The sequence below is a fragment of the Perognathus longimembris genome, chromosome 16 (assembly GCF_023159225.1).
Source record: "Perognathus longimembris pacificus isolate PPM17 chromosome 16, ASM2315922v1, whole genome shotgun sequence".
Taxonomy (NCBI): Eukaryota; Metazoa; Chordata; class Mammalia; order Rodentia; family Heteromyidae; genus Perognathus; species Perognathus longimembris.
In genome coordinates, this window is record NC_063176.1 from 4,643,917 (window position 1) to 4,670,278 (window position 26,362).

The following is a 26,362-nucleotide window of genomic DNA, read 5'->3' on the forward strand; positions in this document are numbered from 1 at the left end:
GTGATAAACCATCCTTGCAGTTCTCCAAGTAACAATGCTTTAATTTGTTTCAATAAATTTATGCCCTATGCTGGAATAAGTCATTTTAAATCCCAGATGATAGTCTTCTTTTTGCCTGTGAAGATAATTTTAAGGCTAAAAATGATGGTCTTTCCCTCTAAAAACAACTATTTCATTTCAATCTAGATAATTTTAATGAGGCTAAAATTCTTCATAGGTCATCCCAAAACGAAAGCCTTCTTCACTCATGATGGAGCTAATGGCATCTACGAGACCATCCATCATGGGATTCCCATGGTGGGCATTCCTTTGTTTGGGGAACAACATGATAACATTGCTCACATGGTGGCCAAAGGAGCAGCTGTGCAAGTGGATATAAGAAAGCTATCAAGTAAAGACTTGCTCAGAGCACTGGAGACGGTCATTAACAAGCCTCTGTGAATATAACCTCAAGTGTGTGTGAGTATGTGTGTGTATGTGTATGTGTGTATCTGTATGTCTCTGTCAGTGTTTTTGTTGAAAGACTGTCATGCTGTATATGCCGGGAGGGCCCCAAACACATAACCATCATCTTTTTGCATTTTTTATTGTCAAGCTGATGTACAGAGGGGTTACAGTTACATATGTAAGATAATGAGTACACTTCTTGTCTAACTTGTTACCTCCTCCCTCATTTTTCTCCCACCTTCCCTCCTCCCCAATTCACCCCACTCCTGAGTTGTTCAGTTAGTTTACCTCATAGTGTCTTCTAAGTATTGCTGTTACATTGGTTCTTACATTATTCTTTGTGTTACCATTTTGATGTTTCTTTTCCCTTCCCTGATTCAGACAAACATATATAAAATGTTCAAGGTACCAAAATCAAATACAATGAGAGCAAGGGCTAAACCATACGGAAGATAAAAATAAAAAAGAAAGAATTTCACATAGTGTATTAGAAATAACAACAGTGGGGGCTGGGAATATGGCTTAGTGGTAGAGTGCTTGCCTAGCATGCATGAAGCCCTGGGTTTGATTCCTCAGCATCACATAAATAGAAAAAGCCAGAAGTGATGCTGTGGCTCAAGTGGTAGAGTGCTAGCCTTGAGCAAAAGGAAGCCAGGGGACAGTGCTCAGGCCCTGAGTTCAAGCCCCAGGACTTGCAAGAGAAAAGAAATGACAACAATGATAAACCACATATTTCCATAATTTGGAGTTCATTTCACTTAGCATGATCTTATGAGTTCATATGTAAGTAGCTATTGAACTATTGTAATAATCTTCTAGGACTTTTCTAGACATGTACTAATTATTAACAATGAGGGAAAGCATACAGCCTATGTTTTTTTGGGTCTGGCTTACTTCATTTAGTATGATTATTTCCAAGCTCTTCCATTTCATTACAAATGGGGTAATGCCATTCTTTCTAATAGAAGCATAGAATTCTATCGTGTATATCTGCCACAATTTCTTTTTTTTTTTTTTTTTTTTTTTTTTTTTTTTGGCGAGTCCTGGGCCTTGGACTCAGGGCCTGAGCACTGTCCCTGGCTTCTTCCTGCTCAAGGCTAGCACTCTGCCACTTGAGCCACAGCGCCCCTTCCGGCCATTTTCTGTATATGTGGTGCTGGGGAATCGAACCCAGGGCCTCATGCACACGAGGCAAGCACTCCTGCTACTAGGCCATATCCCCAGCCCCTGCCACAATTTCTTGAGTCATTCATCTACTGAGGGAATCTCAGTTGGTTCCAATTTTTTTTAACATGAAAAAACACATTTTTATTGCACTGAAGTTATAAAAACATAAAATTTCTAAGTGAGTCCAACCATAGACACAATCCCTTTAAAGGTTGTTTTCCTCCATCTATGGTAATAGTGCTGCAATAAACATGATTGTGCTGGTAACTTTAGTGTGGTCTTGTTTGTGATCCTTTGGGTAAATGCTCCAAAGTGGGGTTGCTGGGTAATAGGGTAGTTTTATGTTTAGCCTTTTGAGGAACCTCCACACTACTTTCCAGAGTAATTGAACAAGTTTACACTCTCACCCACCGGCAGTGTAGTAGGGTTCACTTTTGGCCACGTCTTACCAGCATCTGTTGTTTATAGTTTTCTTGATAATGGCCATTTCTACTGGGGTGAGGTGGAATTTCAATGTTGCGTTTATTTTATTATGGGCAGGGTAGTTGAACAATTCTTCATGTGCCTTTTGGCCATTCTCATTTCCTCTTCAGAGAAGTCTCTCTTTAAGTCTTTAGCCCACTTATTGGTGGGGCCGTTGTTTCTTTGAGGATTTGTTTTAGGGGAACTTAATTTATTGAGCTCTAAGTACATTTTAGGTATGAGTCCTTTGTCTGTTGTATGGTCAGTGAAGATCTTCTCCCAATCTGTGAACTTTCTATTTATTTTGCTATGTCCTTTGCCATGCAGAAGCTCTGCAGTTTAATGCAATCCCATTTATCCAACCTTTCTTTGATTTGTTGTGTTTCTGGCATTTATTAAGAAAGTTTCTACCTGTGCCAAGTATCCCTACTGCTTCTCCTATTCCTTCTTACAATTTATTCAGGCTATCTACTTTTACCTTGATTCTTTAATCCATTTGGAATTCATTCTGGTGCAGGGTGGTATATAAGGATCTTGCTTTAGGGTTTTTTTTTACGGGTATTTTATTTTTACCTGTTGTATAACAAAAGTATATTAAGGTTAGTAACACCACTGATACTGCCTGAAAATCAGCCATATCTTTGAATTTTTTAAGTAATAAGGAGAAAAGTCACTTTAAATGCAATTGCTATACTCTCCACCTATAGCACCTTGGAATTTACAGTTATCAATCATTGTCTGTATATGCACATTTTCATTTTACCTATCAGATATAATCATTTCAACATAAATCACATGGGCCTACAATGTCTCAATGAAAACAGCCTTCTTATTAGGGTCTATAATCATAATACTAACAACAAAGATAATGGCAACATTAGCAAACATGTTTGAAATGCTATTAATATTTCAAAATATAAATAGTTAAAAGTATTCTAAATATCAGTACACTACTTCTCACAAATCGAGAAGAACTCAATTATTCCTATTTTTTTCTATTTCTTATCTTTTTGTTGTATAATAGTAAACATGCAAAAACAGAAGTTTCAGAAGAGGTTCATTAAAAAGAAAAGGCAAGTAAATGGTAATAGTCGAACAAGTAAGTAATAGGATCAAGAAATACAAAGAAAGCTAGGTTCTAGTGGCTAAGTGCTAAGATCTTAGGATTGTGGTTTGAGGTAAAGCCAAGCAGGTAAGTTCCTAAGACTCTTATCCTTAATTAGCAATGAAAAGCCAGAATTGGGGGTATGCCTCAAATGGTAGATTTCATCCCTTGAGCAAAGAAAGTTCAAGGACAGTTCCAAAGGCTTAAGTTCAAGCGCTAAGACCAGAACAAAAAGAAAAAAAAAGAAAAAAGGAGGCAATCAATTTTACAGTTATATAATAATTAAGCACTAATAAAAGATAAACACAAACTACTGGAAAAAATATCAAATTATCTTTCTATCTCTAAATTATGATGAAATTCTGAATTTCAAATAACATGTGCATTAATCCCTAAGCTTTGTTTTGCCTGTGACATTTGTGATTCTACTTCAGAAATTCTTGTGTTTAACAAGATTCTTCCAAATGGTTAAGTTCGTTTCATTAAGCCACTCTTGCTTTCCACACTAACATGTCCAAAAATATAGCAGAAGAAAAGTATTTCCTTTTCTCTCCAAATTTTATACAACCGTGTTTATCATCCAAAGAAAACTTCAAACTCTATCTTTTCTAGTTCATTCCATAAATTCATCAAGTGCTAGAGTGCTCAAAAATTAAGATCTTCTGCACCAGCTTAACCAATTGCTGCATTATAGACTTTAGCTATTATGCATGCCTAACTATAAGGTTTTCTTAAATTACTGTTTAATTTTTAGCAGCAATATAAAACATTTGCCATTCATAGTGAGGATTTCTTAAAAGAGGCTCCAAGAGATGAAAGTTACAGTCATGTAAGGGGTTGGCAAGTAGGAAGAATGTGAAATATAAGCAATTCACAGAACAAAATGTGTTTGTTCAATCATTAAGGTATTTCTAATGGAACTTCTGGATATTAGAAAAAATGAGCAATGAAACTTTCTTAAATTAAGGGCATTGAAATTTATAACCTTGAATTTACATTTCTCTCACATTCAAAGCCTTTCTTTTGTAAATAGAAATAACTGATTTGTGCAGTGACAATGAGTCAGGATCTTGCTTAAAAATCTAGGTTGAACATTTAGAATGTACCTTTGTGTGGGGCATGCCCAGATGCCTTGCCTCAGAGGAAGTCCCAGCCCAACCCGCCTGTTTCCCAGCTCTGGGGTCAGGTGTGGCTATTATGCCAGAAAGGCGGTTCTAGCTGGCCTCGCCTCCCAGCCTTGGGACCACATGTGGCCAAGATGGCGCCTGGTGGTGAACCTGGAGGCGGTCCTGTGGGCTGTGACATAGATTAGGCTGCCTCTTAGGATTGGTCCTGCAGCCCTCCACCCTTGACAGACAGCTTAGGCCGCCCCTCACAGTCCCTAGATAGGTGCACGTACACCCCTCCCCTTCCTGCCGATCTTTGACCTGATTGGCTCCTGGGCCTTATTTAATAGAAGGCTCTACCTCAATAAAGCGAGATGGGTGAGGCATTCTCCCGGACTCTGTCTAACTGTCCTCTGGCGAGGGGGGCTGGGTGGGGGCGGTCCATCGACCCTTCTCTTTTCTTGGCCCGCCCCATTTGGGGCAAGCTTCCCCATCTGTCCTGCAGGTCGGGAGAGCGCTGGGGGCCAAAGACCCCAACAACTAACACCCAATGTGGGGCACGAGCAAGCATAGGTTTAGAGCTATCGGCGAGCCAAGTCAAGTGAGTTCCGAGAGGTAAGGGTATCCCCGGAAAAGATGGGGCAATCTCAAATGCAGCATGATGATCCGGCGCTGAGGGTTCTGAGGCTCATGCTTCAAAGCATAGGTGTAGACATCTCAGCCTCCCAGGCCAAAAGGGTCTGGGAGACCTTGGCAAGTGCTGCGGCTTGGATGGTGGATGCTAATCTCTTCAGCTGGGCTACTTGGGACCATGTATTACAAGTGGCGAGGAAGAGGGAAATTAACTTGGGAACACTTCCCCCTCTTGTGGTTTACCCCACCCTATCCCCCCTCAAGGCCTATTTCTCCCCAGGCCCCCCAATGCCTGGGGACAGTAAAGGCCCTTTTAAGACACTCACTCCCCCGGCTTCTTGGATGGAGGGGAGATGGCCCCTGGCTGCCCAGGAGGTTCAGTTGAATTCTGCTTGTTGTTGGCTAATTCCTCAGTTTTCTCTATCATTGACCTCCTGGTGGACAATGAATGGGTTTTAGCAAGTGCCTCCCACCCCTGCCCCAGGTAATGGGCATGCTGAATTCCTGGAGGCTGGGCAGGGATGTGGAGACTCCAGCTCCTGGTAACCCTGCCCCCTACCCTAAAGCCTACAACCATGGCTTCACAATTCAATGTATCTTGCAATTCAAATGTGCCTTGCAATTCAAATGCTGGAAGGTGAAGGTGTCTTGCTCTGAGCCTGCTGAGGCTCTGACCAGCTCCACTGCCATTGTGTCTGTGTTCTGTTCGTGTCTTGTCTTCCATCTCCTGGACCTTCTCTGGTCATAGCATCCCACTTCAGCCCCCCATTGGAGCTGAACTGGTTTCTCAAAATGTGGCTTCTTCATTTGCCAAATAATCTGTGAAAATTTTTGTTTCCTAGGAAAAGTTTTGGTTTTCTAACTGACCACGTGGTTCTAAAATATGGGCAAAATAATATCATTTTGCCACTGGAATTCCAGAAAACTTACATAGCCAATTGAAAAAAAAAATTCTAAGCGTGCCCCAAAATTGTACACAACTGTCTGTCTGTCTGTCTGTCTGTTGGTAAAACATGTAAAAACTAGCATCATGGTTTAAAAATTACTTGCCTTTTTAATTACTATTTTAACTTACTTTAAGTTTTGACGGATCTTTACACCCTGTGGGTGGGGTCACAGTAAACTGCCTGGAGGCAATCCTGACTCTTATCACCAGACTCCAAGCTGAAAGAAAAGAACCCAGGTTTTAAACCCAAAATGATCATGTTTGGGTAAAAGCAAATGTGTCTAAGAAAAACTCCAAAAGGTTCAAATGTGCAGCATGTGGTATAAGTATAATGATGTAAAATCAATGTGCTATTTTTTATGTCTATCTATGCTAAAAGTCAAGTGTACATCTGACCCTGACAATTCTTTGGTATAGACTAAGATTTTACTTCTCCATTTTTCTTTTCCTGTGCTCTCATAAACTCTTTAAGATCAAGGGACAAGAATCATTTTGGAACGAGTGTGCAAATGTGGCTACTAACCTAGATTTTTCTGACCCAGGATTAATATTTTGCTTTATAAGATCCAGGTCGACATGTATGTTATCTGGATGGACTGTGGCATTCCGTGGCTACAGGAAGCTGCTTCCACAGTCTGCTCCCAAACTAATATCTTTATCCAGTCTGTGTAGAAATTTGGAGGCAACACTGCAGGAGATGTCCAACCCATCTCTCCTGCCTGCCTCCATCATACATGACTAACGTTGCCTCCTGATTCAGGATGGAAGAAGCTGAACATTGTCCTGACCCTTTTCCCTCTTGATTGTTATTCATTTGTTCTCTATTCCACCTGCCAGTTAGGTTAAGTAATATAAAATAATTTGATTTGATGGCACCTATACTTTGGTAGAGTTACAAAACTGTTAGGTAAAATTAACTGGTTAAAGCCTTGGCTTCATCTGCCTACAGAAGATCTGCTTCTGCTTTTTGACTCCTTAAAGGATAAATCCCCCTCTGACATTATTACAATAACTCCATCACATCAAGTAATATTTCAAAAAATTCAGACGGCCCAAAATATGGCACAATTGGCTCATTATAGGCCCAAATGTTCCCTTTGTCTTTTGGTCCTTCCCATCTCAGAGCTTTCCTCAGCCGCCATTACTCAGGTGGGCAAGCCTCTCCAATGGGTGCATGCATCAGTAGGACGGGTTCCCAGGATTTACTCCCAGCTAGACCAGCTAGCTGACCTGGTAATTAAGGGCAGGGATACTTCCCTGAAACATTATGGGCAGGATCCTGATGTGCTTGTTATTCCCTACCGGCTGTCAGATTTTGAGTGGGTCAAAAGAAACCATAATCAGGTGTCTAATGCCTTGGAGAGGACCGTGAGGAGGTTGGACTGCCAGTATGGCACTTCAAAATGAGTAACCTCGGGCTGGGGATATAGCCTAGTGGCAAGAGTGCCTGCCTCGGATACACGAGGCCCTAGGTTCGATTCCCCAGCACCACATATACAGAAAACGGCCAGAAGCGGCACTGTGGCTCAAGTGGCAGAGTGCTAGCCTTGAGCGGGAAGAAGCCAGGGACAGTGCTCAGGCCCTGAGTCCAAGGCCCAGGACTGGCCAAAAAAAAAAAAAATATATGAGTAACCTCATTTTCGAGGTTACAGTGGACTCCCCCCATACTTTTCTCTACCAAACGCCTTATTAAAGCTGTAAATGTTTTCACTGATGGAAAAGCAGGATCTGCCGCAGTGATATAGTCCACCTCCTCCCCTGCCAATAGAGAAGAGGACACCCACTACTTTGAGCCAGTTACAGGGTCTACACAGTTTAAGGAGCTATATGCAGTTGCCCTGGCACTAACCCATGTTCAAAAACCGATGAACCTGTTTTCTGATAATTTATATGTAGTTAATTTGTTACCAACTCTAATGTCATTGGCCAAGCCATAACCGAGAGGCATAATAAGACCCTAAAGGACCAATTAATAAAACAAAAAGGGGGAGGTAACCCCCATGATCAGTTAAGGACAGCCATGTTTAAATTTTTCCAAAGACCAACCTCTGATGGCTTTTGAGAGGCATTGGTCAAATCAGACACCTTATTTAAAGGTGGAAGTCTGATGGAAGGACCTCCTTACTGGATCATGGCAAGGTCCTGACCTGCTTATTAGTGTGGGAAGGGGCTTTGTATGCGTTTTCCAGATTGGGGAACCAAGCCCTATTTGGATACATGCTAGATACCTAAAATAGTGTTCACCAGAATAACTACCCATGAGCACCCCCTCTTGAGGTATGCTTCCTTGCTTGTTCTCTCTAGGAATGAAAAAGACCATGGTAGATTTCTTCCTGCTCCTTCCTGGAAACACGGGAAACCTGACTGCATGTATCAGCAATTGTGGACAACAATGGAGGCAGCCAGCCTCCCTTCCTTCCAGTCGCCCAGCCCTACCCCCTGGTTCAGGGTTGCTAGCACCATCCTAGATCTGCAATCTCAACTCGACTCCTTAGCTGCCGTGGTCCTCCAGAATCGCTGAGGCCTGGACATGCTCACTGCCAGAGAAGGAAGACTCTGCCTGCTTTATCCTGACCAGCTGAACTCCAGTTGGGCTGAACTCCAATTTTCCCTTGACTGAGCTAAATGGGTGGCACCCTTAACTTCTCCCCATTGTGAGAGAGATCCCCCATGATCCTTGTATTTACATTTGGTGCTGTGTTTACATTTGATCCTGTGTTTACATTTGGCCCTTGCGTGGTTGATAGGCTTCTCCTATTTCTTAAGCAATGAGCCAGAGCTGTCCAGTTAATGGTGGTCTGAGAGCAATATGCTGCCTTTAACCGATTGGGAACCCTATGAGGTTGTCCATGGCCCCTACCAGAATGTTCAGCCTACCAGAATGTGCAGGCCAGAGACAAAAATAACAGGGCCTCCTCCTGAGTGCCAATTCTCCCCCCCCCCCACCCCGAGTGCTTCTACTGGGCTGGCAGGCCCTGTAGGTAGGTTTGCTTGAAGAGCTAGAGTGGTAGTCAATGACGGGTAATATCCTCAGAGGAGGGCAACCTAAGACAGGCACACTCTGGAGTAGGGCAGCCACCTGCTAATAAAAACAAAAAGGGGGAGATGTGGGGAGTGCCTGGATGCCTTGCCTCAGAGGAAGTCCCAGCCCAACCCGCCTGTTTCCCAGCTCTGGGGTTACACGTGTCTATTATGCCGGAAAGATGGTTCCAGCTGGCCCCGCCTCCCAGCTTTGGAACCATGTGTGGCCAAGATGGCCCCTGGTGGTGAACCCGGAGGTGGTCCTGTGGGTTGTGACATAGAATTAGGCCGCCTCTTAGGATTGGTCCCTTGGCCCTCCACCCTTGACCGACCGCTCAGGCCGCCCCTCACAGTCCCTAGATTGGTGTGTGTACACCCCTCCCCTTCCTGCCCCTCTCCGACCTATTTAAGAGAGGAGCTTATTTCAATAAAGCGAGTCGGGTGCAGACATTCTCCCAGACCCGTGTGACTGTCCTCCGGTGAGGGGGGGCTGGGTGTGGGCGTCTGTCGACCCTTCTCCTTTCTTGGCCCGCCCTGATCGGGGTGAGCTTCCCCATCTCTCTCGAAGGTCAGGAGAGCGCTGGGGGCCAAAGACCCCGACATCTTTGTTCTAAACAGGTTACTGGATGGGAATACCAAAGTGGCCTTGAGAGTCCTTCAGTGTTCACATGCCCTTCACAACGTGGAGTAGGAGACTGAAAAGGCTCTTTCTTTCTTCCTGTGTCAACCTGGACGATGATGGCCTTGTCTATGGATTTCTAGGATCTGCGTGACAGGTGACTACACCCACATTCCACTTTTTTTTTTTTTTTTTTTTTTTGGCCAGTCCTGGGCCTTGGACTCAGGGCCTAAGCACTGTCCCTGGCTTCTTCCCGCTCAAGGCTAGCACTCTGCCACTTGAGCCACAGCGCCGCTTCTGGCCGTTTTCTGTATATGTGGTGCTGGGGAATCGAACCTAGGGCCTCGGGTATACCGAGGCAGGCACTCTTGCCACTAGGCTATATCCCCAGCCCCCACATTCCACTTTTGATGTAAGTATGGGGTTTTGTGAACTTTTCTGACCTGCGTGAACTGTGAGCTCAAACATTCTGCTCCATGAGAACGATGATATGAACTTTTCTGTCTTTGAACCATGATCTTTTTGATATCCAACACCCAACTAGCTAAGATTACAGATGTGAGCCACTGGTGCTTAGCCACCATAGAGTTTTTAATAGAATTCACTTTGTTCACAGCTTTTTTTCTCCAGTGTTTTCCTTATCATTTGCTTTTTGATTGTAAAGGTGATCTACAGAGAGGTTACAGTTATATAAATTGCCCTCCCTCACTTTCTCCTGCTTCCCCCCCCCGTACTTTCCTCTCTCACAAGTTGGAAAGTACATTTCCGACATAGTGTCCAGTGAGTACCACTATTGCACTGGTCTGTCCTTTGTCCTGCCATTTCTGTGATTACTGGCAGCAGCATGACAGTGTAAGAGGTATTGTACATTATAACAAATCCATGAGGCAAAAGAGCCTAAGGTGAAGGAAGTCTATGGGGTGTGGTGCTTGGAACTGGTGAAATCCTTCAGGTCCACCCCAAGGCAGCTCCCAGGACTCCAAAATGATATTTAACCAGAATGAGGTATTAGTTCAACATCTTTCACTTTTAGCTGGAGTATGACTCTTAGAAAAAAATAAGAGATAGTATATAAGCAAGCCTGGGTTCATCCAAGACCTGTTTATTCTTTTGCAATTGTGACTGGATGGTGTGTACTTTATGGAGCAATGAAAAGAAGTAGTTACACTTTAACTTCTGGATTGATTTATCCACGAATGTAAGGGAGAATATATTTAGACACTCAAGCCAAACACAAGGAAGGCTGGCATTGAACAAATTGCCTTTGAATTGGCCTTCCCTTCTTCTGCTGATGCCAGTGATGTTCTGCTTTGAGTCTGCCAGTGGCGGGCAGGTGCTGGTGGTACCCATGGAGTACAGCCATTGGATGAACGTGAAGGTGATCCTGGAAGAGCTCGTGCACAGAGGCCACGAGGTCACTGTGCTGACATCCTCGGCGGCCACCGGTGTGGAGTTTGGAAAGCCATCCCCTTTTAAATTTGAGATTTTCACCAGGTCTTTGAATACAAAGGAGTTAGAAAGTCTTTTAAAAGTGCACATTGAAGAATGGACCTATGAGTTCCCCAAATACTCAGCCTGGAAATTTTATTCAAGACTACAAAGCCTGTTTGCAGAATATTCTGATATTTTTGAAATGCTCTGCAAAGACATGGTTTTGAACAAGAAACTAATGCAAAGGCTGCAGGCGTCGAGGTTTGACGTCCTGCTGGCAGACCCTTTCTTTCCCTGCGGGGAGCTGCTGGCTGAGCTCCTGAACATTCCCTTTCTGCACACTCTGCGCTTCACTCCCGGGAGCCAATATGAGAAGCACTGTGGAGGACTTCCCTTCCCTCCCTCCTACGTGCCTGTCGCTCTGTCTGAGCTCACTGATCGAATGACATTCATGGAGAGGGTGACAAATATGATGACCGGGATTTTTTTCGACTACTACTTTCAAGCATTTAATGAGAAGAAGTGGAATCGGTTTTATAGTGAAGTTCTAGGTAAGCTATGACTTTGTGAAGATTTAACCCTAACTGTTCTGTTCCTTTGAAGGTGAGCCTAAGAAAACATAAAACCTAAGCACACAAGGGAAATACAGAGCAATGAAATGAAGGGCTGACATTACAGATGCAATCCCAAGTCTCTGGCCCCCTTCTCTTCAGAAACATTTCAGGAAATAATAACTCTGCTACTTGAACAAATACTTTTTTTCCCAAAAGATTTTGGGTACATTTTTACTATAATTTTACTTCAGTTTAAATAATAATATGCCAGGTACTAGTAGCTCGGGCTTGTAATCCTACCTATTCAGAAGGCTGACAGCTCAAAGCTAGCCCAGGCAGGAAAGTCCGTGAGAATTTTATCTCCAGTTAAACACCAAAGACCACAAATAGAGCTGTGGATCAAGTGTGATAGAGAGCAAAAGAAGCTGAAGGAGAGAAGGGATGACATGGTCCAAAAAGAAATGTACTCATTACCTGACTTGTACAACTGTAATCCCTCTGTATACCCTCTGTATAATGACATAAAAAAATTGAAAACAAATAATATCAAGGACAGTGCCCAGGCCCTGATTTCAACCCGAGGATTAGCTCAAAAACAAAAACAAAAAGAACACTAATTACAGATCTCATTAATGTCTTAATGTCTACAGCTATGCATATTTAGTCCTTTCAGTTGATTTATCACCAATTCTATGTAGCACTAAGGAAATTGTTCCATCTTTTCTAGCTTAGTTTTCTCACTTACAAAGAAATAATTTGTCTATAATTGTAGGCATGATCCTTCATAATTACAAATAATATCTATTTAGACATACATAGTGTCTATCCCCTGCAGGAAAGGCTTTAATGACTGTGACCAATTCTTCCCCATCTCTTCCTGGAGAGCAGGAGAGTAATTTTATCAGCCTCTTAATATGAACCAAATTCAGCAGCATCACTAGGAATTTAGTTATACTTTCAAAAACCATCTGTTCTGGAAAATCAAGGACCCATAAAATTCTTGTTTAAACTGTAGAAACCACCTGAGATGGCTTTCTTTTTTTTTTTTTTTTTGGCCAGTCCTGGGCCTTGGACTCAGGGCCTGAGCACTGTCCCTGGCTTCTTCCCGCTCAAGGCTAGCACTCTGCCACTTGAGCCACAGCGCCGCTTCTGGCCGTTTTCTGTGTATGTGGTGCTGGGGAATCGAACCTAGGGCCTCGTGTATCCGAGGCAGGCACTCTTGCCACTAGGCTATATCCCCAGCCCCGTGAGATGGCTTTCTTAATGTATGTGATAATAATTAATTCTGGGGATCAAAATGTTTCTAAATTTTTATTTGATACTCTATAGCTTTGAGTGGATGTATTTTAGATACAGAATCATACCTGCATCATTATAAATAAACATCCTTTATCAAAACACAATATTTAAATGTCTCACCTACATCATCCCAACATTTTTCAGGAAGTCACATGGTTTATATCAGAGCAAACTTCTTCATGATCCTTCTATTATATTCTGTTCTCCTTTCAGGAAGACCCACTACAATACTTGAGCTCTTGGCCAAAGCTGATATATGGCTCATTAGAACTTCCTGGGATTTGGACTTTCCTCGCCCACTCTTACCAAATTTTGAATTTGTGGGAGGACTCCATTGCAAACCTGCCAAACCTCTGCCTGAGGTAAACCTGTCCCTGTAGGCTGACTGGCCCTCTCCCTCCCTCTCTCCTACCTCTCTGTTTCTCTCTCTGTTTCTCTCTCTCTCTCTCTCTCTCTCTCTCTCTCCATCTTTCTGCTCTTCTTTTGCAATGACATTGCATTCCTCATCCAGGGGTCTACATCAGCTAACTAGATGTGAGAGGTACAATCAAGTATCCTGTTGGTTGTCGACTCATGTATTTCAATACCACTGCAATTGTCTAGGTTTTGTGACTGTCGAGATAAACGGAGGAATAACTGGAATCTTTGGAGAACATGGTTAGTAAAATGGAGCCTTCATTGTTGAAGTCATAAGGAAGAATAAATGATTCATGCAAAGAATATTTACTAAGTAACCACAATATACCAGAGGCAAAGGGTGGCTCTCTGAGACAGGAAGTAGAAACAGATTCTGAACACAGATCTTAGGTCTATTTGGATAGGGAAACTAAAAAATAAAAGTTCTGTGTTATTAAAGTGTTATCATAAAAAATACAAAAATGTTTGTTGTGCCAAGTCGCAAGACCACCACCAAGAAGACCACCGAGACTCAGACATTCTGAAATGCAAAAGCAAGGCAAGGCTTTATTAAGCGAGCTGCAACTTGGGCCTCGTCCTACCCACCGACACAGCGGAGGTTAGGAGGGAGCCCTGAGCTGTGATTACACAGGGCTTATAAAGGCAAAGAACAAGGTTACAACAATCAGGCGTTCAAGCAAGCAAGATTAGGACACAGGTACAAATCTGATTGGCTCAGGGTTCAATTCTAAAATGGGGTTCACGTCGTAAAATGGGGCTCACGTGGTAAAATGGGGCCTAACTTCAAAGTCTGGCACTTCAGTTAAGCAAACAGAAGGAAAGCATGAATATTAAGCTAAATCTCTGCTATTGTCAGATCATACATAAAATACAAAAGAATAAAAATCTTGTAAATTAAGTAGTTTGTCCTTAGGGTTTTATTGGGAGGATTGTTATTGTCTCAAATGCATTGTATGCTGTTGATAAAACTTTTTATTTGTTATTTGAATTTTATACTAATATCATAAATTTTCCCAATTGTCCTAGATTATATATGATCAATTTGGAAAAAATATATATGTAATGTGTGTGCGTCCTTTTAATATTACCTAGAGATCTTCTTCATCACAAGGATATCTGTTATATATTATATTTATTGTCTTTCACCTCTACGTTTACTCATGGGTTTTCTCTCTTTTCATCATAAGTAAGTAAGGCTTATTAATTTGACTGTTTCAAAGAATCAACTCTGTTTCATTGATTCTTGATATTCTGTGTTTATCTGAAGTTCACTTACTTTTGGTCCATGCTTTCTATCATATCCTTGCTACAACTGCTTTAGTGTTTCATCTGCCCCTATTTGCCTAAGAGGTTAAGATTCCTCATTTGATCATTTATTTTCCTTATGTGTCTGTTTTTAACGTAGACACTCAGAAGTATAAACTCTATTTAGTATTACTGTATCTCACAAATACAAGTATTTGGTGTTCCTCATATTATTTGTTGCTGGGAATGTTTTATATGTCATAATTTGCTTTCCTCAGTGAACTACTATTTTTTTTTCTATTGTATATTACTGAGTCCATATGAGTTTGTGCAATCGGAGTTAACCTTCAGGTTAATTACCACTTTGATTTCATGAGGACTTGCTAAGATAAAGACTTTATTTTACCAGACTTTGTATTTGCTTTTTGGCCTTGTTTTTTAGTTCAATATATGACTTACTTAGGAAAGAACTGAAGGCACTCAATTTTTAAAAGTGTATTCTACTGCTGTGGGATGGAATACAATAATATGTCTATTGACACTACTCGATCTACAGTTTACTTAAATTCTTTTTTTAAATTTTTATTGTCAAACTGATATACAGAGAGGTTACAGTTTCATACCTTAGGCATTGGATACATTTCTTGTACTGTTTGTTACCTCCTCCCTCATTTCCCCCTCCACCCTCCCCCTTTCCATTCTGCCCCGCGCCATGAGTTGTTCAGTTCATTTACACCAAACAATTTTGCAAGTATTGCTTTTGTAGTTGTTTGTAGTTGTTTGTCTTTTTACCCAGTGTCTCACAATTTTGCTATTCCCTTTCAGTTTCCTAGTTCTAATACCACTATACACGGTTTCCAATATACTCAGATAAGATACAAAGGTAGTGCAGGTACAACCACAGGAAGGGGATACAAGAGGATCATCAATAATACGGTTACACTTAGCACATTGAAAGTAGTTACAACAGTGACATAACAATAGTTTCCATAACATAGAGTTCATTTCACTTAGCATCATCTTATGTGTTCATAAGGGTATACCTACTGGGCTCTTGTGATCCTCTGCTATGACTTGCCTAAACCTGTGCTAATTATTCCCTATGAGAGAGACCATAGAGTCCATGTTTCTTGGGGTCTGGCTCACTTCACTTAGTATAATTTTTTCCAAGTCCTTCCATTTCCTTACAAATGGGGCAATGTCATTCTTTCTGATAGAGGCATAAAACTCCATTGTGTATATGTACCATATTTTCCTGATCCACTCGTCACTGAGGGGCATCTGGGTTGGTTCCATATTCTAGCTATGACAAATTGTGCTGCAATGAACACTGTTGTGCTGGTGGCTTTAGTGTATTCTTGTTTGTGGTTTTTTGGGTAGATGCCCAAAAGTGGGGCTGCTGCGCCACAGGGGAGCTCTATGTTTAGCCTTCTAAGAAATCTCCATACTGCTTGCCAGAGTGGCTGAATCAGTATACATTCCCAGCAACAATGAAGTAGGGTTCTCTTTTGGCCACATCCCCTCCAACATTTGTCATTGTTAGTTTTATTGATATAGGACATTATTTCTGGGGTGAGATGGAATCTCAATGTTGTTTTGGTTTGCATTTCTTTTATGGCCAGTGATGTAGAGCACTTTTTCATATGTCTCTTGGCCATTCTCATTTCCTCATCAGAGAAGTTTTTTGTTTTTTTTTAAGTCTTTACCCACTTGATGAGGGGGCTATTGCTTCTTTGCGATTTTGTTTTGAAGGAAGGTAATTTTTTTAGTTCTACATATATTTTAGATATGAGGCTTTTGTCTGTTGAATGGCCGGTAAAGATCTTCTCCCAATCTGTGGGCTTTCTGTTTATCTTGCGAGCTATGTCTTTTCCCTGCAGAAGCTCTGAAGTTTGATGCAGTCCCATTTGTCCATCCTTTCTTTGATTTGGAGCATATCTGGGTCTTTGTTTAGGAAGTTCTGTCCTGTGCCAAGGAGCCCAAGTGTTTCTCCTACTCCTTCCTTAAGTGTTTTCAGGGTATCTGCTTTAATTTCAAGGTTTTTGATCCATTTGGAATTGATTTTGGTGCAGGGTGATATATAAGGATCTAGTTTTAGTTTGTTGCATGTGTTGAACCAGTTTTGCCAGCACCATTTGTTAAAGAGAGTATCTTTCTTCCAGACTATTGTTTTAGCTCCTTTATCAAAGATTAAGTAGGCATTGTTCTGTGGGTTCATTTCTGGGTCTTCAATTCTGTTCCATTGGTCTTCAGGCCTGTTCAGGTGCCAATAACAAGCTGTTTGTTATTACCATAGCTTTATAACACAGCTTGAAGTTGGGTATTGTAATTCCTCCAGCACTGTTCTTTCTGCTTAGGATTGTTTTTGCTATTCTGGGTCTTTTATTGTTCCATATGAGTTTCTTGATTGCTGCCTCTATTTCATTAAAAAAATGGTGTTGGGATATTAATGGGTATTGCATTGAATTTGTAGATAGCCTTTAGAAATACTGCCATTTTGATTATATTAATCTTCCTAATCCATGGTCATGGGAGGTTATTCCATTTCCTTAGTACTGACATAATTTCATTTTTCATGTTTGTAAAGTTCTCAACATAGAGGTCTTTCCCTTCTTTGGTTAAGGTTATTCCTAGGTATTTTATGTCTTTTGAGGCTATTGAGGAGTTGCTTTCCTGATTTCAGCCTCAGCATTCAGTTCATTAGCATATAGAAGTGCCATTGATTTTTGAGGATTTATTTTTTTATCCTGCAACTTTGCCAAAGTGTTGGATCAGCTCTAGTACCTTGGAAGTAGTCTAGTTGGTTCTTTAGGTATAGGATCATGTCATCTGTGAAGAGAGAAAGTTTAACTTCATCTTTTCCTATTTGGATCCCCTTTATCTTTTCTTCTTGCCTAATTGCTCTGGCTAGGAATTCTAGTACTACGTTGAAGAGAAGGGGAGAGAATAGACACCCCTTCTTCCTCCTGATTTTAAAGGGAATGGCTTTAGTTTTTCACCATTTAGAATTATGCTTGCTGTTGGTTTGTCATAAACTGCCTTTACTATATTAAGGAGTGTTCCCTGGAATGCCAGTTTTTCCAGGGCTTTTGTTATAAATGGGTGCTGGATTTTATTGAACACCTTTTCTGCATCCAGAGATATAACCATGTGGTTCTTTACCTTTCTCCGGTTGATGTGGTGGATTACATTAGTTGACTTGCGTATATGTACGAGGGCCGGGGGGGGGGGGGGGAGTGATGATTTTGGTTTAGCTTCAGTGGCATGGAAATGTGGAGAAGAGTAGAGCCAGTAGAAAGAACAGGTTAAAGTGGCAGACAATGGAGGGTTAGCAGAAAGGAGTGAAGGTGTTATTCATAGGAAAGTAATTTTAAAGAATGAGAATGTGAAGAGAGAAACAAAGAAAAAATACTAGAAGACAAATGCACAAAACTGAGAACATTTATTTAAAAAAAAAAACAGAAAAACAAACAACCTAAAACTGATAAAACAAACAAAAAATGCATAACAAGAAACCAACGATGTCTCAGAAATGAAAAAAAAAAAGGAGTTTAATAAATGTTAAAAAAAATAGAGTCGTTCTTGTTTGGGTGGGCTTTCTTCAGTCTCTGGTTTTCTTGTGATGGTCTGCAGTCTATTTTGCTGCTTGGCTGGTCTGACTTGCTTTCAGTTTGCAGGGGGTGGATCTACTCTGACCCTCTTCCCCTGTCGGTGCAATCCTGGGTCTCTGTGGTTCACACAGCTTGCAGATAGGCCTTGGGCATCCTCTGTAGATGTGGACGTGAGCAGTCTTGGGAACTGTGGCTCCTCTGTCTGCTGTGGGGCCGCGGCCTTTAACGCCTGGCTTTGAATAGCCTGTGGACTCAGCAGGGCGGGGTGCCTCTGACCTGGTTTACCCGGCTGAGAGTCGCTTGCCTGGGGGAGGTTCCTCCCTCCTGGGCGAGGCGGCCTCCTGGTGGAGCTGGCTATGGAATTCTGCTCTGTTTCGGGCTGGGAATTGGGCTTCCTCTGTGATGGGACTGTTTATCTGTCTCAGGAACTGTTTGTTTCCCCGTCTTTCTGTTCCCTGCCGCTGGTAGCTGCTCGCCACTTGTGCTTTTAATTTAGGAATTCCAGCTGGCAGGGCGGGGCACCTCTGGCTAAGCCTCGGCCCAGGACGAGCCTCCCACCTGGGCAGGGGGCGTTCTCCTGGGCAGAGCTGCCTCTCACTAGTTGGTCCCTCTTGCCCTTTTCAAAGATGGCTGCTTTGTCCTCGCTTTCCCCAGGCCCGCTTTAGTTCCAGTCTGGTCTGACCCTATGCCAGTGTCAAAGATGGTGCTTTGCTCTGGCAGTGGGGAAGGGCTACCTTCCAGAAGCTGCTCTGTGGGCGCAAGTGAGAATGTCTTTTGTTGGGTTCTCATGCTTTCTCTGCAATTTCTGCTGGTCCATGCTCAGCCTGCAATCCACGTGTATCCGGCACCGCCGCTGCTGTGGTTTAGCTGCTGGGAGTGTGGGGTGTTGTGCTGGGCGCTGTGCCGGCACCGGCACTGGCGTGGCAGTGGATCGCCGCCCAGAGCTCAAATCTGTGTTTTCAGATGCGCAAAGTGGGTTTTTCCTTACTGGCCAGAATCCCTGTACTGTGAGAACTTACTTTGGTTCTTTCTAGGAGTAAAAGTTTCTCTGGAGTGGGAGAACTGCGATGTCAAAGGGAGCTCAGCTAGGGCTCTGCTGCTCCTCCGCCCTCTTCCAGGAAGTCCTCAGATTACTTAAATTCTTATCTTTGTTTAACTTTGTCTGAATGATATTTATATTAATGAGGATAGTGCATGGAAATCAAATCACTACTATCAGAATCTATTTTTGCTGTGTAAGCTTACCCAGACATATTTTCAAAAATCAGTGTTCCATATGTAATGTATATAGCATTAGCCATTCCTAATGGATACTTCCCCCTATATAGTGAGCTGACTGTGTCTTCCAAATGATTTAGTCATGAAACCTATTTCTCAAATTTGAGCAATTGGCTACTCCTGCTTCTTCTTGAATACTGTTTGCTTAAACTATCAATATCAATACAGTACTTACAATTTATGTACATCTTTGCCAGTGGAATGAAAGGCCTTCTGGAAGAAAATTGACAGATCTTGTTTTCTTAAGCCAGACATTCAGATTGTATCCTTCAATAATAAAATTAAGGTTATTTACATAGAGGGTTATTGCTAAAAAGCATACACTAGAAATATTTTCTGGGGTTTTGTGAATGATCTAGTACATTCATATCAACCTTCCTTATTTTTTTAAATAACCATGATTTTTTTTTAATTTTTATTGTTAACCATGATGATTATAAGTCGAGTTACAAACTCCCTCAACTTCTAACTAAAGGAACCAAAGCTAGTAATTAATACAAGTATAAACTAAGAGTCTAAGAAAAATAATTTCTAAGGTCATCCACCCCAGTGAGTGTATGAGGGTTCTATTTTTCTTCTTGTTGTCAAACATATAAACCCATGCATACACTCTTGCACAACCACACATAATAGAGTCTTATTATTCTATATTATACATCTCCTTGCAAATAAAATGAGCTAATGAGTGAACTGAGATCAGATATTATAACAATTTCAAAGTGTTTCTATGCAATTGTTCCTTTGTGATGGAGATTATCCTTCATCCACAGGAAATGGAAAAGTTTGTCCAGAGCTCTGGAGACCATGGTGTTGTGGTGTTTTCTCTGGGGTCAATGGTCGGTAACCTGTCAGAAGAACGAGCCAATACAATTGCATCAGCCCTTGCACAGATTCCACAGAAGGTAAAGTAAAGCTCCTCTGGTGGACATAACATATTAATACATTTTCTATTTGAAAAGTAAACCAATGTACAAACCCCAAATAAATTATATTCTACAAGGACTCTACTTAAGTCACATCAGACTACCTTTGTCCTACATGAGGTAGGAGAGCTGAAGAGCCAAGAGAGTAAAAGTATATTATAGAAAAGAATTTTGAAAAACCTCCAGAACAGGGCTGGGAATACGGCCTAGTGGCAAGAGTGCTTGCCTCATATTCATGAGACCCTGGGTTCAATTCCCCAGCACAACATATATATAGAAAAGGCCAGAAGTGGCGCTGTGGCTCAAGTGGTAGAGTGCTAGCCTTGAAAAACAAGAAGCTAGGGACAGTGCTCAGGCCCTGAGTACAAGCCCCAGTACTGGCAAAACAACAACAACAACAACAACAAAAACTCCAGAACAGTAAATGATAGTATTAATTGCCTTTTCTGATACATAGAAAAAAGTTCAATCTGCTTGTGTAATTTGGATTTTAGGGACTACATTTTAGTTGCCTGTCTGCTATATGTCACTTCTCATTAAGTTAGGTTTTTCTGAAAACACAGTTACATTAATATTTGCATGAATATTTAAGCATAATACTATCAAATCATGTTTATTTATGAAGACAGCTTGAAAATTAGAAAGCAGTTCATTATTTTATATATGTATGAAATTAGTTTTAGTATACAATAAACTTCCCTAGAAATGTCTCTCAAATTTTCCAGATTTTAAAATCACATTATCATCAAGGTATTGGCAATCAGTTGAAGAAATTTTCCCAACATCACAATTGTTGTTAAGTGTCCATATTGTTATTAACCAATTGTCGATAAGCTCTTCTTTTTCTTGTTTTATTATTATCTTCAAGTAGTTGTACAAAGGATTTAACAAAGCAGTTTATAAACTGCCTTATAAAGTGTATCTTGACCAATGTCACTTTCTTCAATATTCTCACCCATCCCTCTCCTATCTACCCCTTGCCTTAGTCTTCTTGATTTTTCTTTTTTTGGCCAGTCCTGGGGCTTGGCTCAGGGCCTGAACACTGTCCTTGGCTTCTTTTTGCTCAAGGCTAGCACTCTGCCACTTGAGCCACAGCGCCACTTCTGTCCGTTTTCTGTATATGTGGTGCTGGAGAATTGAACCCAGGGCCTCATGTATACGAGGCAAGCACTCTTGCCACTAGGCCATATCCTCAGCCCCGGATTTTGTGGGATATGCTTTGGATTCATGACTGCATGTTCTACCTCTTCACCTCCTCATTTGTCTACCCCTCTCCCTTTGATCCCACTACACTCCAAGCTCTTCTTAAAACTTAAAAACTTCTAATTCTAAGCAGGGTGCCAGTGACTAATGCCTGTAATCCTAGCTACTCAGAGCCCAAGGTCTAAGGATTGAGGTTCAAAGCCAGTCCAGGCAAGAAAATCCTTCAGACTCTTATCTCTAGTTAACCAAAAGAGCCAGAAGTGGAGTTGTAGCTTAAGTGGTAGAGTACCATCCATGAGTAAGGAGAGTTCAGGGATAGTGCCCAGGTCTGGAGTTCTAGCCCCAGGACTGTTGCTCATACAAGAAATTCTAACTGTAGCTATATGAGCACCTTCTGGAATAAGAGTTAAAATTGACATGCAATTTTTTCTAGTGATTAGTGCTTATTTGAATTGAAAGAAATTGTAACTATTTCCTACTTGGAACAATTAAATAAACTTATTTTTCAAAGTAACTACAAGATTTCCTTTTTTACAGATAAGGTAGAACCAATTACAATAAGTTAAGGTACAAATGGACACAAATAAACTTTTCCCAACATGAACCAAGGTAGGGTAAAAGCAATACAAAATTAAATTCTTACAATCCACGTTAGAAAAAAGACAAAGGTGGAGCCAATGCAGAAGTGATACTCACAACAAGACACCATGTTGGAAAAGAACCTTACAAACTTGGTAGTAGAGGAGTTGGATGAGGAGGGAAAGTGAGAGAAAATGAAGGAGGGACTCACAATGTTCGACAAGAAATGTACTCATGATCTTACTTATGTAGCTGTAACCCCTCTGTACATCACCCTTACAATAAAAATCAATGAACAAATATGAAAAATACCAAACTTTCAGCATTAGAAGAAACTACATGAAACAAAACATACATAAGTAAGCAAGTTCCACAATATAATAACATACAATTTACTCTACATTAATAGTTATACTTAGTTGATTATATAGTCCGTGAAATGTAGGTAATCTCATTTATATACCTTTGGCAATAGTTTTACATAATAATGTCTTATCTTTTCTTTCTTTCTTTTTTTTTTTGCCATGCCTGGTGCTTAAACACAGGGCCTGAGCACTGTTGCAAGCTTCTTTCTGCTCAAAGCTAGCACACTACCACTTGAGCCACAGAGGCACTTCTGGCTTTTGTATATATGTGGTACTGTGGAATCGAACCTAGGGCTTCATGTATATGTGGCAAGCACTCTTTCCACTAGGCCATATTTACAGGCCCAAATTTTTCTATCTAATCCCTATTTCCTATTTAATCCCTATCTAATCAATGGAAAATGTTCAACATGCTACTCTCTTCAATTCTTCTGAAGGGTCCACTACAAGGGGAGGACTCATCTCTGTTTGAATTCCTAGGAACTCAAGCATGCTATGACTTGACATTTGACATATCGAATAATATTTTCTCTGCCTAACAGATTTTATGGAGATATGAGGGCAACACACCAGATACATTAGCACCCAACACTCAGCTGTACAAGTGGATCCCCCAGAATGACCTCCTTGGTAAAACTCAAGGGAGTAAACAGAAAAAATGGTGGGGGGGGGGAGGTAACCCAGCACATCCTGAACATGATGATAGTTCAATAGGAAAAAAGTGTATTGAGTATTTATTGTCTCAAACCTCTAGCATTAAACTTACTTCACACTTTTAGTATGAATAAATGTATGTTTTAGTATGTTAGGATACACAGCCACATTCTCTCTAGGTAGAGAGACAGTCTGTAAATGTCCCTCTAGCTCATATTTTACATTTTATTATTTTCCAGTTTGCAGATGCATTTGAAATGTGGCTGAGAATGACCTCTTCTCTTATCGTACTAGGAGTCCTACATTTTTCCTAGTGATAAATGCACAAGTATTCTTGTGACATGGTAGGACATTATTCACTGAAGTGTGGCCCGTGGCTCTTTTGATACCAGCACCAGAGCTTTCTGTCTCAATCCAGAATGCTCTGAGACCCTCCATATAACACACAGTGACCTCACTAGTTCTTCCATGCTACAACACCTCTCCCCCACTTTTCTCCAATTAAACACACTACATCTTTTTTTTAATGTTCTATAAAAACAGTTGGTTTTGTTCTTCTCCTTTTGTCAACTTTGTTTTCATTTTTCAAGCCTCAAGCCCCACAAAATATTTTCAATGAGTCTACCCTCTCCTCTTAGACACTTAGACACTGGTTACTCTGAGGTTTACAATTCAGTGGAGTTGCATGACTACACTGCATGCTGTCTAGAAAACACTGATATTTAACACCCTGTTCTGTGTACCCTTCTCCACTCAATCCTTACGCACGCACACTTGAGCACTTTCTGGGAATTCACCCAAATGCAGGTCACCCAAAAACCAAGGCCTTCATCACCCATGGTGGCACCAATGGTGTCTATGAAGCCATCTACCATGGCGTCCCGATGGTGGGCATTCCTCTGTTTGCGGATCAGCCTGATAACATTGCCCGGGTGAAGGCCAAGGGAGCAGCTGTAAGACTGGACTTCACCACGTTTTCAAGTAAAGATCTTCTCAATGCCTTGAAGGCCGTCATTCACAACCCTTCGTGAGTAGAACTACCTTTTCATTGGATCATATGTAGAGAAGGATTCTTATCATCAATAGCAATGCATCTCATCCCCTTTCTCAAGAGGCTTATTATGTAATAATTTAATTGAGTGTATCACTTGTGGTCTGTTTTTTTATGTTCTGCTTTTGTTTTGTTTTGTTTTTGTCCCCTGGGCTTGAACTCATGGCCTGGTTACTTACCTTGAAATTCTTCATGCAAGGCTAGGTTTCTACCAATTTGAGCTACTTCCAATTTTCTGGTACTTAATTGGAGTGTCTCAAAGACTTTCTTTCCAGACTGGTTTAAACCATGATCCTCAGATCTCAGCCTCCTGAATAGCTAGACTTACAGGCATGAGCCACCAGTGCCTAGCTTTCTGACGTGTTTTTGTTTTCAACTAGAACATAATTTCAGAGTTGTACTTGATCTCACAGATTAATTAGGTAAGCAATTAGTGAAATCATTTCTGCATATACAAATAATGCTGGCTGAAGGTATATAACTATTAGTGATGACTCTATTTTCAAAATATGACTTACTCTTCAGAAGAATGATAAACTTGAATATACAAGAAGTTGTCAAATTAAATATAAAAGGTCTCATTTTAATACTCTTTTTTTTTCTTTTCCTTTTTTTTTTTTGCCTTACCTAGAACTTGAACTCAGGTCTTGTACACTGTCTCTGAATTCTCCTACTTAAAGCTATCACTCTACCATGAGCTACAACTCCATATCTGGCTGTTTGGGTGGATAACTGGAGAAATAGTCTAGAGATTTTTCTATCTGAGCTGAATTTAAACCAGTATCCTCAGGTATCAGCCTCCTGACCATGTAGAGTTACGGGTGTGAGCCAGCAAAATCTGGCTTTAATCAAATAAATCTTTTGCCAAAAAAACCCTCAGTTTATTATCATTGTTACATATTTAATTAATTTAATTAATACAGATATCATAAAAGTAGCACATCTAACTTAGATAATTCAAATATATGATATATTATATACATATATTATATGAAATATATTCGATCTTCACAGTCATGAAATTTACTTGATTTTCCAAAGCTTTCAACTAACAACAGTATACTTATTAGATGGTGCTGTACCACTTGAATCACAGCACAATGGAATTGGAAAGGCCAATCATAGCACTGCACAAATGGAAAGGCTACTTCAAGTAATTGAGCTTTTCAATTTTAGTGGTACTAAGGTTTGAGCTCTAGTTTGTTAGTTAGGCATCCTATTACTTAAATCATGCTCCAACTTCTATGATGCCTTCCTATCATTTAATTCACATAACTTTTTCTAGTACACAATGTGATATGGCCTTACCCTCATTTCACAAGTTTTAGGTTGCTAGGCTAATAGGGTAACTAAAGTCCCTCTGACTGTTGACTTTAACACTACTCCTTCAGTAATAAGATAGTAGGAAGCTTTATGATATGTAAGGAAAGAACTGTAAGGAAAAGTGGAGAGAAAATTAAGTGTCAAAAAAGAAAACCATTGTCTACATGATATGCACAGAGGCGAAGTGACAAGAGAAAATTGACAGTTTTTCCATTTTAAAGTTATCAAGTTCAAGAAGAGAAATAGATTTTTTTAACAGGAGACACTACATTTTGAGCCAAGTAATATTATTGTTCGAGCCTTTCTGTACAACTAATTCTAGCTTTGTGATTAAAAATAAAAACAAAAAGGCAGCTAAGAAGACTGGAAAGAGAGATTCATCAGGAGGCTTTTCACTTACTAGGACAAGGTGGTTCTTTAAAATGTTCACAACTTCTCAAATATATATTGCTCTATTAATGTATTCATTTAAACAGCAAATACTGTGTGTGGGCAAATGAACATAAAACACTAAGTAGGCCCATTTGATTTAACTTGCATTATGTATATGGCACTTTAACAACCTCTGCTAGGCTTAATATATTCAGGAATATTAAATTCTTTTAAGATGCATGTCTCTGTGTTTTCCTTTTAGCTATAAAGAAAACGCAATGAGGTTATCGAGAATTCACCACGATCAGCCCGTGAAGCCCCTGGACCGAGCTGTCTTCTGGATCGAGTTTGTCATGCGCCACAAAGGAGCCAAGCACCTCCGCCCAGCTGTCCACGACCTCACCTGGCTCCAGTACCACTCTCTGGATGTCATTGGCTTCCTGCTGGCCTGCGTGGCTGCTGTCATCTTCATCTTCACACGATGCTGCCTCTTTTGTTGCCGCAAGCTCACTAAAAGTGGAAAAAAGAAAAGAGCCTAATTGTGTCTCTGC

At 40.9% G+C, this 26,362-nt stretch overlaps 2 protein-coding genes across 2 annotated transcripts in view; both read left to right on the forward strand.

Moving 5' to 3' along the window:
- LOC125365015 (UDP-glucuronosyltransferase 2B17-like) overlaps window positions 1–441 on the forward strand; it is a 56,076-nt gene extending 55,635 nt beyond the window's left edge. Inside the window, 1 exon segment of the mRNA XM_048364868.1 lies at window positions 218–441. Coding sequence (XP_048220825.1) covers window positions 218–441 — 224 coding nt within the window.
- A 2,664-nt stretch (window positions 442–3,105) lies between these two features.
- On the forward strand, window positions 3,106–26,350 carry LOC125365016 (UDP-glucuronosyltransferase 2B31-like). Its single transcript, XM_048364869.1, has 8 exons — window positions 3,106–3,175; window positions 5,335–5,404; window positions 10,710–11,488; window positions 13,004–13,152; window positions 20,112–20,243; window positions 22,954–23,041; window positions 23,873–24,092; window positions 26,074–26,350. The coding sequence occupies exons 1-8, from the start codon at window positions 3,106–3,108 to the stop codon at window positions 26,348–26,350; spliced, it is 1,785 nt and encodes a 594-aa protein (XP_048220826.1).
- The last annotated feature ends 12 nt before the right edge of the window (window positions 26,351–26,362 follow it).